This window comes from Artemia sp. Qi Xiang Cuo, chromosome 7 (assembly GCF_049724085.1).
Source record: "Artemia sp. Qi Xiang Cuo chromosome 7, ASM4972408v1, whole genome shotgun sequence".
Lineage (NCBI taxonomy): Eukaryota > Metazoa > Arthropoda > Branchiopoda > Anostraca > Artemiidae > Artemia > Artemia sp. Qi Xiang Cuo.
Genome location: NC_142800.1, coordinates 68,502,789 through 68,516,991, shown reverse-complemented (window position 1 = coordinate 68,516,991; position 14,203 = coordinate 68,502,789). Strand labels below are relative to the sequence as shown.

General features: G+C 39.9%; 1 protein-coding gene across 3 annotated transcripts in view; it reads left to right on the top strand.

The window, feature by feature from the left end:
* LOC148950634 (xanthine dehydrogenase/oxidase-like) overlaps positions 1–14,203 on the top strand; it is a 380,805-nt gene that overhangs the window by 48,160 nt on the left and 318,442 nt on the right. For all 3 annotated transcript variants that reach the window (XM_089092522.1, XM_089092520.1, XM_089092521.1), the window contains one exon: positions 1,538–1,654. In XM_089092522.1, coding sequence (XP_088948648.1) covers positions 1,553–1,654 — 102 coding nt within the window. In that variant the 5' untranslated portion in view covers positions 1,538–1,552. The remainder of the gene's footprint in view (positions 1–1,537; positions 1,655–14,203) is intronic.

Genomic DNA, 14,203 nt, shown 5'->3' with positions numbered 1-14,203 from the left:
TATCAGCTATTATACATTAAACTGAAAATACAAATTTTCAGTAAGTTTATTTGAATTTTTTTCAGTAAAGTGCAAACTACATTCTGGCTTTTAGAAAGCGAAGCGGTTTTGTGCCCTACTCATATTAATTTCTGGTCGTTTTGAGTTTGACTCAGTTATGTATTTTAATTTCTGTTTATTTTGGGTTTCATTTATTTATTGATACTGATTTGTGGTAGTTTTATGCTTGGTAGATTATTTGATTCTATTCTTGATCATTTTATGTTTAATGGAGTTGTTTACTTTGTTTGAAAACTTATTTTATGGGAAACTTTTTTTTTAATTAACAATCCAAAGTCAGTCTTTGTAGAACATTCAACGGCAAGGGTGGAAAAATCATACAATACAGTTTCAAAGGGCCTCCAATCTAGCATAAAGTGGACAAGGGGGCCGTAATCATCCAAACCGATCGTTTGTTCGTTCCAATGGAAAATAAATATTGTTATTAACAAACCTATAGCCTTTTGAAAGTCAGCATATGGTTAAAAGCCGCGTGCTCCACAGCAATAACTACAGGACTGAAATGGAGCAACGCCAACTAGTTTGAAATTTCCCCCTATTAATCCAATAATTTATTTCATTTAGAATTCCATTTGTTTTATTTCAAGCTGTGTCACAAATGCTGCAAGAGCAAATACTGCTTGTTTCGAGAAATTTGGCAAATTTGTTTGTGTCCTTTATTCTGCTTTATGTTAACCCACTCTATCAGCAAGTAATAACAAATTACTCTCCAAAGAACCACATTGTTTCTTTCTCATTTAATACTTTGTTGCTATTCCACATAATAACCAATTAAAAAAAAAAAAAAAAAAAAAATCATGAAAAAAATGTGTTTGACGTCAGAGCGAAGCTAACGTCAACTCGGAATACCACCAATTGGTTTGACATACTCTCGTGTCAATGCAATAAAGCAGCTTTTGGCTTAACAGATCAACGCCTGTTGCGCCCCCAATTATTTGTCTTTCAAAACAGTTAAGATTTTGTTTTTCAAGTTGATTTTTGTGACAAATGTTGCAACAACAAATATTGATTGTTTCCAGAAATTTTGCAAGCTTGTTTGTGTCAGATGCTCCGGCTTATGTTTACCCGGCTTATAAACGGTTTATAAATTATTGCTCTCTTCCAAGGAATGCAATGTTTCCTTACTTATTTATTATTTTATTCCTATGCTATATCAATGCGCTGAATCATTCATGTTTTGACAACATTGTTATATAACCATTTTAGATTTTTAGATATGATAACAATTCTAGAAATAGACCTTGTAAAAAAAAGTGCTTATTATTTGTAACCATTCCTAATCAAGGCTTTGGTCTTTGTTTGAAATGAAAGTTGCCAATGAAAGCTTCAGTTTGAAAACCAGAGGTTTCAAAACAATACTTGGAAGAGGTTGCATTTCAAAGACGCTTGTTTTTTTTTTACAATATTTTTAAATTTAAAATATAAAAAACCGCTTTATTCTTGCTTCATTTCAAATGTGTTACTTTTATTTTAATAGAAATACCACTGAAGAATGGTCTTTAATATTATCGAAGAAAGCATTGGCTCTGGCAATGGAAATTTGGAAAGTAACAAATTCTACAGCACGCTAATTTTTTATGTCAATGGAAAAAAAGTAAGTTTCATAAATTCTAACTTTGGCATGAAAGTGAAAACGCGTTGTTCCGCGCATATTGTTCATTTTTTATCACACTGGGTCAACCTATGGAATTGATAATTGTAGGAAATAAAAAAAGGGGATAATTTCATTGGAAATCCTAGTTCTATTCACCTTCTTAATGAACAAAACCGAGCAAAGGATAACCTGATATCACTTGAACGGTCTGCATGCCCTCCTTAACCTTTGCCACCCCACTTGATATCATATCAAAATTTAAAATGGCTATTCTAACCAAAAGAGGTTGAAGCATCAAAAAATCTACCTCTTGGGAGGATATGACTGGCGCAGCTCAAGCGGTGAGTGCTCCAAAGTTGGCGATTAACCTATTGAAAATAGATACTTATTTGAGACATTTTATTAGAAGGGTGGATAAATATTACTCCCCTCACAAAATGTTTCAAGATGAACACAAAAAATAAAAATGACTTGATTAGAAACTATTTTTCACATTGCATTGGAGTCGGAAGTCCTAAATCCTTTGTATTTGCTTTTAACAAGAATTTTTTTTAGCTCAGATACTTCGAAATGCAGTTGCTAAATAAATTCCTTTCAATCACAATCTGGCTTTTCTGTAGTCTAAAAAGCTTTCAGCTTAGCACTTTTGAAATTCCAGTGTAAATAGTGGAAATTAAGGAGGCTCCTCATATACAGAACAACAACAAAAGAGACCAAATCATAGTAAAGTGTCAATTTTAGCTATTTTACACAATCAAACAGCAGTTTGCCTCAAACGAGCCCAAAAGGCTATCATATGGAAATCATATGATAGCCACTTAAGTTTGAGTCGTAGAAAAGTTTTTATATGTAAAAGTTTTTGCGTATGCAAAATTATATGCGTATATTTAGGAGAAATCTGTAAGTGTAACATGGTTTGTATATTGAGGCAGATGGATCGAGGAATCTATTTTGAGGTACCTTGCTTCAGTTTAATGAATATAGCGCATGGCATTTTGAATTTTTTGCGTTTGATGAAAATTCGAGGTATCTATTTTGAGGAGCCTTATCTGAGTTTAGTGGATCCAGCGGTTGACGTATTGAGTTTCTTGTGTCGAGTCAACTATTATGAAATTTTGTATGTGGATATATTTGTTTTGAGTTTGGTGCGTTGACTTTCTTTCTTGAAGTTTCATTGGTTGAGATGTCTTTGTTTAGTTATCCTCTTTTGTTTTATGCTTTTGCTTACCTTGAGCTGTCTATGCTGGGTTAATTTGTTTCGTCACTTGCTGCCTTTACTTGTTTATGGTGACTTTCCGTATCGAATTGTTTGCGTATGTTATGTTAAGCTGAATTTCGCTCATTAGCTTGCATTTTTTTGCCTACACATGGTTGAAATTCGGTATACATATTGACTTCTTAAGGTATTTATTTTGAGGGCGTTTCTGCAATATCTCAAAAATCGCTAAGGGTACTGAGTTGAAACTTTTACGGCATGTTGATTGGGATGTTGAATTAAATCACAAGAGACTATGTGCATCCAGGTAGTCAATTAGATGTATCTGCAATATCTCAGCAACGGCTAAGGGTATTAATTGAAACTTTAAGAGAATGTTGAAGAAGATGCTGAACTAAATAAGAATACAAAATGTTCATCCAAGTTGTCTAAAGGGCGTATTTATTATATGTCAAACACAGCTAAGGGTATTAACGACTTAAAGGACGCAGCTGAAACATTGTGGGAATTTAGACCAAGAGATAAAGTAGATTTTAAGTTTTGACTTAAAGGGCATCAAAACATTTAATCAAGAACAGTAAATTTCTTAAAGAAAATTTTGCTGTACTGATTCCTACTGCGAAATAATCTTTTTTTTATTGTGTTAACAGGAAACAAGTCGAGTTGCAATTCCTCTTGACAACGCATTTTCATTTTTATTTTTTTAACAGCAAGACAGATGTCTTTTTAATAAACAAGTTAAAACGCATTTGCTTGAATTAACAAGCAGATAAAACAAAATACGACACAATAATGTTCTTACAACAAAGTCATCCTTCAAAATGTGTCTTTATTCAAGTCTGTAACAAGAGGGGGTCAGTATGGCCTCGGCATTTTAGGTGGCTTAAATTTAAGCAGATTTAAATCCATTTATTTGAAAAACACAACCCCCTCCCCCATCCCAAATAACCCGAGAAAGACTATTATTAAAGTTGCAAAATTGTGCCAAAAATACAAATACACAGCTAAAATTTTAATTATTAAGCATAAAAGCCAACAATAACTCTACAAATATCCCTTTTATTAATCAAGTAAAAAACAATGTCAATTAAGAACGAACGGACATTAAATATTTTTTTACAAAGAAAAAAGTTTCTTAAGGAAATTGTCAAAGACCAAGACAAGCAAAAATAAGCTCTATAATAATTCAAATTTAAAATCAACAGAAATCATTATAAATGAATAAATGATACCGAAAAGAAATTATAATGAATAATAAACTCAAACCGAAAACAAGCAAAATTACCTCAAATAGAAGTAGCCCCCCCAAGCTGTTTAAAGATCAGTGCCTCATTTACGCTTTACTGAAAGCAAAATTGTCTTTTATAATTTGTAAATTTTCTCTTTTATTACGTCAACAAATCCAAAATAGCTGAGGCTTCCAGGAATGAGTACCATTATTTATAAACACCAGCATGCTCTCATTCCGTAATCCAAAATAGCTGAGGCTTCCAGGAATGAGTACCATTATTTATAAACACCAGCATGCTCTCATTACTTCTTTTCCGTAATCTTGGATATTATAGCGATTGTGTTTCTTCTTCTTTCTTCTTCTTTCTTTTTTCTTTGTTGTCAATATTATAACAAATAAAAACAAGACTGCTCGCAATAAAATTGTTTTCGGTAATCCCCAAACGATGCTCCGAAAACCACATTGTAGTATATGACTTTTTCACGTGTTCTACAATTACTGCAAGAATCTCATTTGCAAAACACTCAATCAGCTGATTTTGGGATGTTTTTTACACATTTAGGATGATTTTGTGATGAGAAACACAGTAGCCTCTACTATAGGCTATGCCAAAGCTATATTTTCATTCATTCGTTACAAATGCGGTTAATTTCCCCGGTTATACACAGGTTCGTCGGGTGGGCTATAGGCCTTAGTAAAAGACTCGCCATTTTCAACAGTATTGCATTGGTATTTGGAAGTCTCAGGCTCTGCAAGGTCATTGTCTTTCCCCATTAACTTCACGGATTTGGTTAAAGGTTGGGCTATCTATCTATCACCAATGGATTACCTATGTAATAACTACATGTAATTTTCGCGAAGTGCTTGAATATCTTTTGCTGCATTTTTAAAATTATATTGCTAACTTTGCGACACACCAGTTTAGGTTTCAGAAGGGTTTCGATTGTTAGCACGCCCATAGGGTCCTGTCTTCTCTTTCAGCCCAAGCTTCGAACAGAGGTGACGGCCTATATATGTGTGCTCTTGACTCTGCTGGGCACGCTCAAGCTCCTTATATGGGATCATACCATTTCGAACAACCGTCACAAGCACTAAACGTCATTTCGTCGACAAGGAGAATCGTTCAGAACATCGACAGTCATAACATCGACACGTCAGGACATAGACAGTCACAATCGCTGCACGTCAAAACGTCGACAGTCATAACATCGACACGTCAGTTCATCGACAGTCACAATTGCTACCCGTCAGAACGTCGACACTCGACAGTCATAACATCGACAGGTCATAACATCTAAAAAAAAATTAGATGTTATGAGGTGTCGATGTTATGACTGTCAACGTTCTGACGGTTAGTGGCTCTAATGGATTTTCGTTATGAAAAAATTTTTAGATTTTATGACGTGTCGATGCTATGACTGTCGACGTTCTGACGGTTAGTGGTTCTGACGGGTTTTCGATATGAAAAAAAGTTTATATAATAGTAATAAGTATACAATAGCTTAGACACAAATTTCGGCTATTTTTATTTTTTTTTATATATTTATCTATCGCTCGTCAAAAAAGGTACAAATGACTGAGTATTAATAAAAATGAAAAAACACACACAAGGACAAAATTCCAGCGCAAAACATATGATCGAACAAATTACAAAAAGGAGGAATAAAAACTCAGTTGTACGCTTCGTTGCAGGTATACAAGAAATTTACTTTTTAAACTCCCAACTACTGAAGAAACAAAAGCAATATGATTGATAACTTCAATTCAACTAACCTAACCTACAGCAAAATACTTAATAACTTCAATTCATAATCAACGGACTCAATCAACTAGCCTAAATATGACAAGAGACGGTAAAAAGACAAAATATGACAAGAGATGTGCAAATAAAATTAAATGGACAGCGATTTGCTGCCTTAGCAAACGGTACCAAGGGTGGGAAGAGACTTTCTCGTTTTACCGTTTAATTTGTTCAACTATAGCTGCCGTTGGGTCCGCAATTTTAAAATTTTTAAAAAGGTGCGAATTTCTTGTCCACGGCGGGAGCCGCAACAAGAACTTCGCATAATTAAAAAACGTGGATCTGAGCTTTCTTTTCTCTGGCTCGGGAAAAATTCTCCAAAACGGGCTTAGATACAGGAAATGGGGACGGGATACTGCGTAATAAAGTCGAGCCAGAATTAAACGGTTGAAACAAATTTTAGATTAGACTACTCTACTGTAAGCAAAAGCCAGGCCTTTACGGATATGATCAATAAGAAGAGAACGGGTAGTTTTTGGATCCTTTCAAATTGGTAAACCAAGGTAAATAATTTTCGAGACAGGGGCTACAGACAGCTCTCCCAGCCTCACAGACGAGACCTCTTCTTGGCGCCAGTTGAACAGAAGAATATCCAACTTCTGTGGGTTAAATTCAAGACCAATGCGACTGTAATTTGATTGTAGTGTGGAGAAGGTGGTCTCTGTGCCTGCAACTGTGTGGCTGGGGTTCAGAATGTCATCGGCGTAGGTTATCATTGTAACGTCTATGCCACGAGCTATGGATGTTGTCTCGAAGTAGACTTTGGCTCATTAATACAGTTATTAAAGGCACTAGGAGATGTGACTGATCCTCGTCGAGCACCCTTTTTTACTGGGACTACAGGATTCCCTCGGTAGGACAGCATCACGTCTGGTGTATATTCAGTAAGGGCTCGACCATGGCCAGGAAGTAGGAGTTCAGCCTGTAGGTGGTCGTACATATCTTTAATGGGTAGTAGGATGTCCTTCTGTACACCTCTCTTTCCCATATCCAGAATGAGTTGGTAATGGAGAAGTGACTCGTAGGCACGGCAGACGTTATGTAGACCTATAACAATGGACTCTTTTGATTCATCAGTGTCAATCAAGACTGAGGCCAAGTAGAAATGGCCTCGCCACAACCAAAACTCCTCTGGAACCCAAACTGGGAAGGAGGAATCAAGTAATTTCCCCGGATTTCATCAATGACCATACATTCAAAGGTTTTGCAAAGCGTTGATGCTACTTTGATCGGTCTGAACGAAGCACATCCCGAAGTAATATTTCCTTTTTCGGGACTGGCCTAAGCGACCCAGTACTTAATGCCGATGATACGAGTCCAGTAGTGAGAATCATCTGAAAGAGAAGAGTTAGGTGCCCCATGAAAATTGGGCTGCAATGGCTAAGGTGAAGGGCGGATACACAGTCAATGCCAGCCGACTTCTTCTTTTTCAACCGTCGGACTGCGGACGCAGCCTGTGATTGGGTAACTATGAAATCTGTATCTGGAATTGATGAGAGGAGGGATGAAAGTTTTTCATGAACAGAAATATTAAGATCCTGTTTTGGGGCTGAAAAAACACCAAGGTAATAGTTTATCCATGTTAAAGATGGGATATCTGACTCGGGACCCGCTGACTCCTTCTTATCAAAAATTTTCCATAACCCGATAAGTATTTTTAATTACTTCTTCAGAAAGTTCAGATTTCAACTGCGCGCGGTGACGAGCAAGTTACTTTCCAAACCTACGCTTAGATGCAACTCTAATTTTTTTAACTACTCCTGAGCGTGGTCTACCACATTCTTTCCATATCCCGTACCAGAAGGTAGCTCGGTCGCATGCTATTGTAACAAAGGGTTACAAGACCATCCCTTTTCTTGAGGGTATTATCTGGCACGAGATTCGGGTGCTTCCTGAGATTCGACAAACAGAAGAGCATGAGTCAGTTTGCCTTTATAAGCATTAAGACGTAGACACACATGTCTTTCACCACGATGAGAGAACGCTATAAGTATGTTAAACGTCACATAAATTTTTGATAGAAAAACATCAAAAGAATCTTGAAAATCAATTTTACGCCAAACCGGAACCTCATGCCACCTCTGAGTGAAAATCGACGAATTATTCACAGCGGAAAACGAGATAGGCCTACGGATAATACACTGAACTGGGAAATGATCGGAAGTGAAACTATTCGAAAGGACAAGAACCTCACGTTCTGGCAAAGAACTAGAGCTAACAATATGGTCTAGATTGGATGTAGAACCGAATTGGTGGATATACGAAAAAGTTTTGGTTCTTCCGGTGAATAGTATAACAGTTCTCAAGTATCCTTATTATAATGCAACAACTACTATTTTGGGCACTAATATCAACTTTTAAATTACAGTTAAAGTCACCCACTATTATGCACTCAAGGGACTCGCGTTCGGTTTTTTTTAAGGCAGCGGGCTAGATTGGCAGCACTTATAGCAAAAGCACTATCAGATTTGTCGTCACGGTAATCAGTTGGAATGTAAACATTTCTAACTAGCAGGTTATCTAGTCTAATTGCAAGAAAATTATCACTATTCTTGTATACTTCGCACGCGAGATAATTGCTAACCAACGTGGCAATACCGCCAGACGGACGGCCCCGCGGAGATGAACGTTTTGCAGGCAAGGAGAACACAGAGTACGACGGCCAGAGATTTAGTAGGTTTATGCCAGCTTCTGTGATGAAATGTTCTTGCAGGCATATCCTCCTTTCCTTAAGTCCCATCCGTCCTTGAAGGTCGTCTTGGGGCCTCTTTCTTCGTAACGGCGTGGATGTGCCTTCTGTATGCTTCACGGTCTTTTGCTAGGCGAAGAAGGTCCGAGAGGCGGTGAGGTGCAAAGTTTTCCTTCCACCTTTTTGGGTGACGACCACGAGGACGAGAACCGTGACTTTGGCCTTCGAAGGTGATTTTTGGGAGACGGGACCGACTCATCCGTTGTACGTGACCGAGCCATCGAAGTTGCTGGAGCTGGATCTTCATGAGAATTGTTTGTTGTACTTTAAGGCGCTCGAGAAGTTTGAAATTTGAGATTCTATCAAGGTAAGTGATCCCGCCGATGCGGCGGAGGCACTTAGTTTCAAATGCTGCAAGTCGAAGGTTGTCATTTACCTTCAGTGTCCATGTTTCACATGAGTAGATTGCGATGGGGATGATCAAGGTATCAAAAAGTCGTGTCTTAAGCCGCAGAGACATATCCTTGCTTCGCCATATGGGCATAAGGGCCTTGAAACTGGAACTCGCGAGGGCGAGACGTCTTTTGATGTCTTTTGATGGACTGTTGTCGCTGGTGATCAGACTACCGAGGTAAGGGAACTCATCAACCCACTGGATACTCTCTCCATTAATTTTCAGGTCTGGCTTAACTGTATCCTGTGGCTTTCGTGAGCAGCACATAGCCTTTGTTTTTGATACATTTATAATCATTCCAAAAGAACTAGTGGCTTCGAAGACGTCGTTAAGAACGGCTTGTAGATCCTCGGGTGTTTCAGCCATCTCGTTGATATCGTCGGCGTAGGCTAGCTTATCTATCTGAACACCCCCTATATGTGCGCCACAAGTTGTCTCCACCAGGGATAAGACTGCTGTGAGGAAAAGGTTGAACAGCTCTGGAGACAAAAGGCATCCTTGAAGGACACCTGCGGAAGTCTGGAAACTGTCAGTGAGACCTTCACTAGTCATCACACGACTCCCAAATTTTGAGTACATATCCTTGATAAGATCTACTAGGTTTCGTGGGATTCCGTAATGGAGAAGGATATGCCATAGGCCATTTCTCCAAATAAGGTCAAATGCTTGCCTAAAGTCGATGAAGAGCTGATACAGGCCGCGACCGAATTCCAGATATTCCTCTAAAATTTGGCGAACAGTGAAAATTTGATCAACGGTCGATCTCCCAGGGCGAAAACTGGCTTGGTATTCTTGGATGACTAAGGATGACACGGCTCTGATCCGTTGGAGTATAATTCGGGTGAAGATCTTGGCAGTTTGACTTGTTAGGCTAATAGGACGGTAATTATCACATATCGCCTTTGACCCCTTCTTGTGTAGTGGAACAATTGTGGCTTCGCACCAAGAAGTTGGGAAATGACTCTTTTGCCAGGCACCGGATACAATCTTGTGGAAAAGATCTATAAGTGGTTCACACCGGACTTTCAGCAGTTCTGCCTGTATCCCGTCCGGGCCAGGGGCCTTGTTAGTCTTCAGCGCTTGGATGGCATCTTCGACCTCAGAACGGAGAGGAGGTGGGCTGGGATCTGAGACAGTAACGGGCAAGAGGTCCAGGACAGCAGAGTTTGGAAAGATATCAGGATTAAGCTTTTCTTTGAAATGCTCCATCCATCTCGATCGGATACCTTCTGTGCTTTGTATCTGAGAGCCATTTTTATCTAGCAGTGTACAAGAACTGAGGCTTTTCTTGCTTGTTAGCTCACCAACTCTCTTATACATGAAGTATGAATCGCCTCTCTTAAAATCAGCCTCACACTGTTCACATTTGTCTTTAATGTAGGTGCGATGGGCTCTACGGGTGGCTTTTTCTACAGCATGCTTCAACTCCTTATATCTGTCCCTGCTCTCTCTGTCTGACCTGTTATTGTGTTTTCGTTTCTCAGTACATAATAAAATAATTTCATTTGTTATCCAAGGCTTTTTATCACCCTTTTTGGTTCCTAGGGCGGACATCGCTACTTTGCTGATGATCTTAGAGGAGTCTGTGACCAGTTTATCGATATCCTCTTTAGATAGAGTTACAGGAATATTAGAAAGAAGGTCCGATATTTGAGTAGACAGTTCATCGATGTAGGTTTGGTGAATTTGAGGGTCTTTGAGAAGATGTGGGTTGAAACGAGCGGGTCTATTATTCAGCTTTGAGGAAGATTTCAGGCGTATCTTTAGTGCAGACATGACCAGGGAATGGTCGCTGTCGAAATCGCCACCTGCGAGGGTGACAGTATCTAGCACAGATGATTTCCACCGCCTAGAGACGAGCACGTAATCAATAAGATTACGGGTTTTTCCATCCGGCGAAGCCCATGTCGCCTTACGACGTTCTCTATGTTTGAAGAGAGTATTGGTAATGGCTAGATCACTGTCTCTGCAAAATTCAATGAGGCGTTCGCCCCTCTTGTTAAGTCGTCCAAGGCCAAATTTACCCATAACATCTTCATTTCGAGCAGAATCGTTACCAACAATAGCATTGAAGTCGCCAATGACAACAATAAGGTCTTTTTTAGAAACTGCGTCAATTAAGCTTTGCAGTTGAAGGTAGAAATTGTCAGACTCTTCATCTGGTTTTCTGCAGTCAGGAGCGTAGACTTGTATGATCGTGATGTTGATCGGGGATCCCTTCATTCGTATCATAATCAACCGTTCTGACACAGGCGTTACGGAAATCAGGGATCTTCGTGCCTTACTCGACATCAAAAAACCAACACATTGGCGATGGACGCCATCGGTTCTCCCAGACACTATCAGACTAGTGTTGCCGATCCTTTCTTCACCGGTGCTTGGGAGGTGTGTTTCTGAAAGTCCCACAATATCCCATTTATATCGGTTTAGTTCTTTTAAGACAAGATCTATTTTGCCTTGTTTAGCAAGCGTCCTAACGTTCAGGGTTCCAACAGATAAAATAAATTTAGGAGAAAGCATAGCCTCCGGGTTTGGAGTTGTCAACACTGTTAAAGGGAGATTCTGGGTCGTCAGTTCGTCGGTTGTCCCGGACGCGGTAACTTCGTCGGTTGCCCCGGACGCGGCAACTTCGTCGGTTGCCCCGGACGCGGTAACTTCGTCGGTTGCGCCGGACGCGGTAGTATTGGTTCTCGTTCTTGATCGTTTGTACTTCATATTTTATAGGAAAAGAGGTTTCTTGGCTAATTTCAGGACGGCGGTAAGCCACTCCTCTCCATCCCTAGCAGGGGCCGGCTATATCTACTACCGATAATGCGCCCTTCTGGCGTCCTGCATCACCTGCAATTTTCCCATTGCTGGGAGAAGGTTTGTGACTGGCGGGACGTATCCATACGCCGATGGGCCCAGCCCAGTGCACATCAGAGGGTCCTTCCACCTCCTCCGCCTGAACTTATGGCCCCCAGACGTGGGTGCTCCAGCTATATTTCAAGACCCCCAGAGACCGGGTCCTCCCTTGGTCCGCGCCTCCCTACCGGGAGGTGCCCTGCATATCTACAGGACGTTCCCCTATCCGCCACCTGGGTACGCGCTGAGCGCTGGCGCTGAGTGGCCTGAGTTGCCTTTCGCTGGTTTTTTGGACACTTTACGCTAGAGCAGGTAGGAACCACTTTCTTACATGGAACGTAAAACGATGCACAAGTATACTTTTCTGTATCATTCTGTTTGAAGATGTTGTCAGACACGCCATATCTGGAGCACACTAGGCTACTGGTGCGCTTGGCAGCTAAGTGACCTTGGCTGTGGCATGAGTAGCAACGACGGGGTAAGAAAAGGAATTCTTCAGTGGGCAGTTTTTCGTAATAGATCTTCACAGAGTCCTTAAGAAATTTATCCAAATCCGATCGACAGCTGAAAAATACTTTGAACGTACGGGAACTGCCAAGCTGTTCAGACTTCGTAGCTCTGGGGATCAGTGCAGTTAGCTCATCCGCCAATACGTCAGAGGGAACTCGTTTCACTACACCAATATAGTTAGGGCTCTTTATGACCGCACAGATCTGCGGCTGGTTCGTCTTGAGTGACTCAACAATGGTTTAAGATATGTTTTTCGAACGAACCACTATTTTCCAGACCGATGTGACTCTCCGTAATTCAGATATGTCACTAGTATCCACACATACCAAATCTATGAATCTCTTTCTAGTACGCAGGGTATCAAACGAATCTGGATGCTTTTTCAGGATGATTACATAGGAGGGCTTATCAGGCTGGTTTCAAGTGCCTGACTCGTTAGTGTCTTGGTTTGGATGATTAGCAAAGTGCTTCTTAGTAACCTGAGACAATCCCTTCACCTTAATACCTAAAGTTGATGATTTATCCGCAATAGTAGCCGGGAATTAACAGGGAGAATCTATTACAAAGGTAGGCAATTTGGTTTACTTGGCGTGAGCTTGGTGAATCCATCTGCAAATTTCCGTAAAATTCTCTTCATCTTTCGCGTGAACTTTACAGCGTGTTGTAAACTGCATTAGTTTATGGAGCGATTCTTTGGTTTTCAGAATTTCTTCTGGTGTGAAAAATCCGACGCCTGTATCAATTATTCCCTCCAGTTTTTCTCCTCTTTCCATACTACGGCTCACGAAGTTCAACACAACATTAAAAAATAATTTGTATTCCATTTTCGTCGACATCCCGAAAACAACGTGGTACTGTCGACGCACCTTAAGAAAAGGTTGAATATTGCTTATAAGATTTGCCTAAGAAAATCTTCTATTGGCAACCTCCAATTGGCAACACTGAGCTAAAATAATTGTTCCCAGGGGAAATCACAGCGGTCAAAATAACCAAGCCATAGATAAGCCGATTAAAAAAAATTCAAATAGGAGTCCACTGGGAAATTACTCACAATATAAAACAGGGTTTAACTAAAAAAAACTAAAGTTTAAAAATTTTTGATGTTATGACGTGTCGATGTTATGACTGTCGACGTTCTGAGGGTTAGTGGCTCTGACAAATTTTAGTTCTGAAAATTTTTTAGATGTTATGACTGTCGACATTCTGACGGTTAGTGGTTCTGACGGATTTTCGTTATGAAAAAAAATTTGGATGTAATGACTTGTCGATGTTATGACTGTCAACGTTCTGGTGGGTAGTGATTGCGACTGTCAATGAACTGACGTGTCGATGTTGTGACTGTCGATGTTCTGACGGGTAGTGATTGTGACTGCCGATGTCCTGCGGTGTCAATTTTATGACTGTCGATGTCCTGACGTGTCGATGTTCAGACAGAGTTGTTGTCAATGTTATGATGAATTTTGTCGATGTCCTGTTGATACTGGTCCTCGCATGTCGATGACCTGGCGCCTTCCCCCTTATTCCCTGTTCCAAGTTGTATATTTTGTTCTATTGTTTATCATAGGCAGCACAATCGCACTACCTAAGTAAAGAAGGATGTTGGTACAATGTATTTTTTGTCTTAGACCAGGGCACTTAGTATCGAAGGAGTTGTCGTGAAAACTTCAAAAAGGGCTCATTCAATTGGGAATTGAAGTGGCTAGTGCCCTTTTTCATAGTCGAAAGTGATTGGAAGGCAACTAACACCCCTTCCACGCCCACCATTTCCCCAAACACATTCAATCAAAATTTGATATAGCCATTT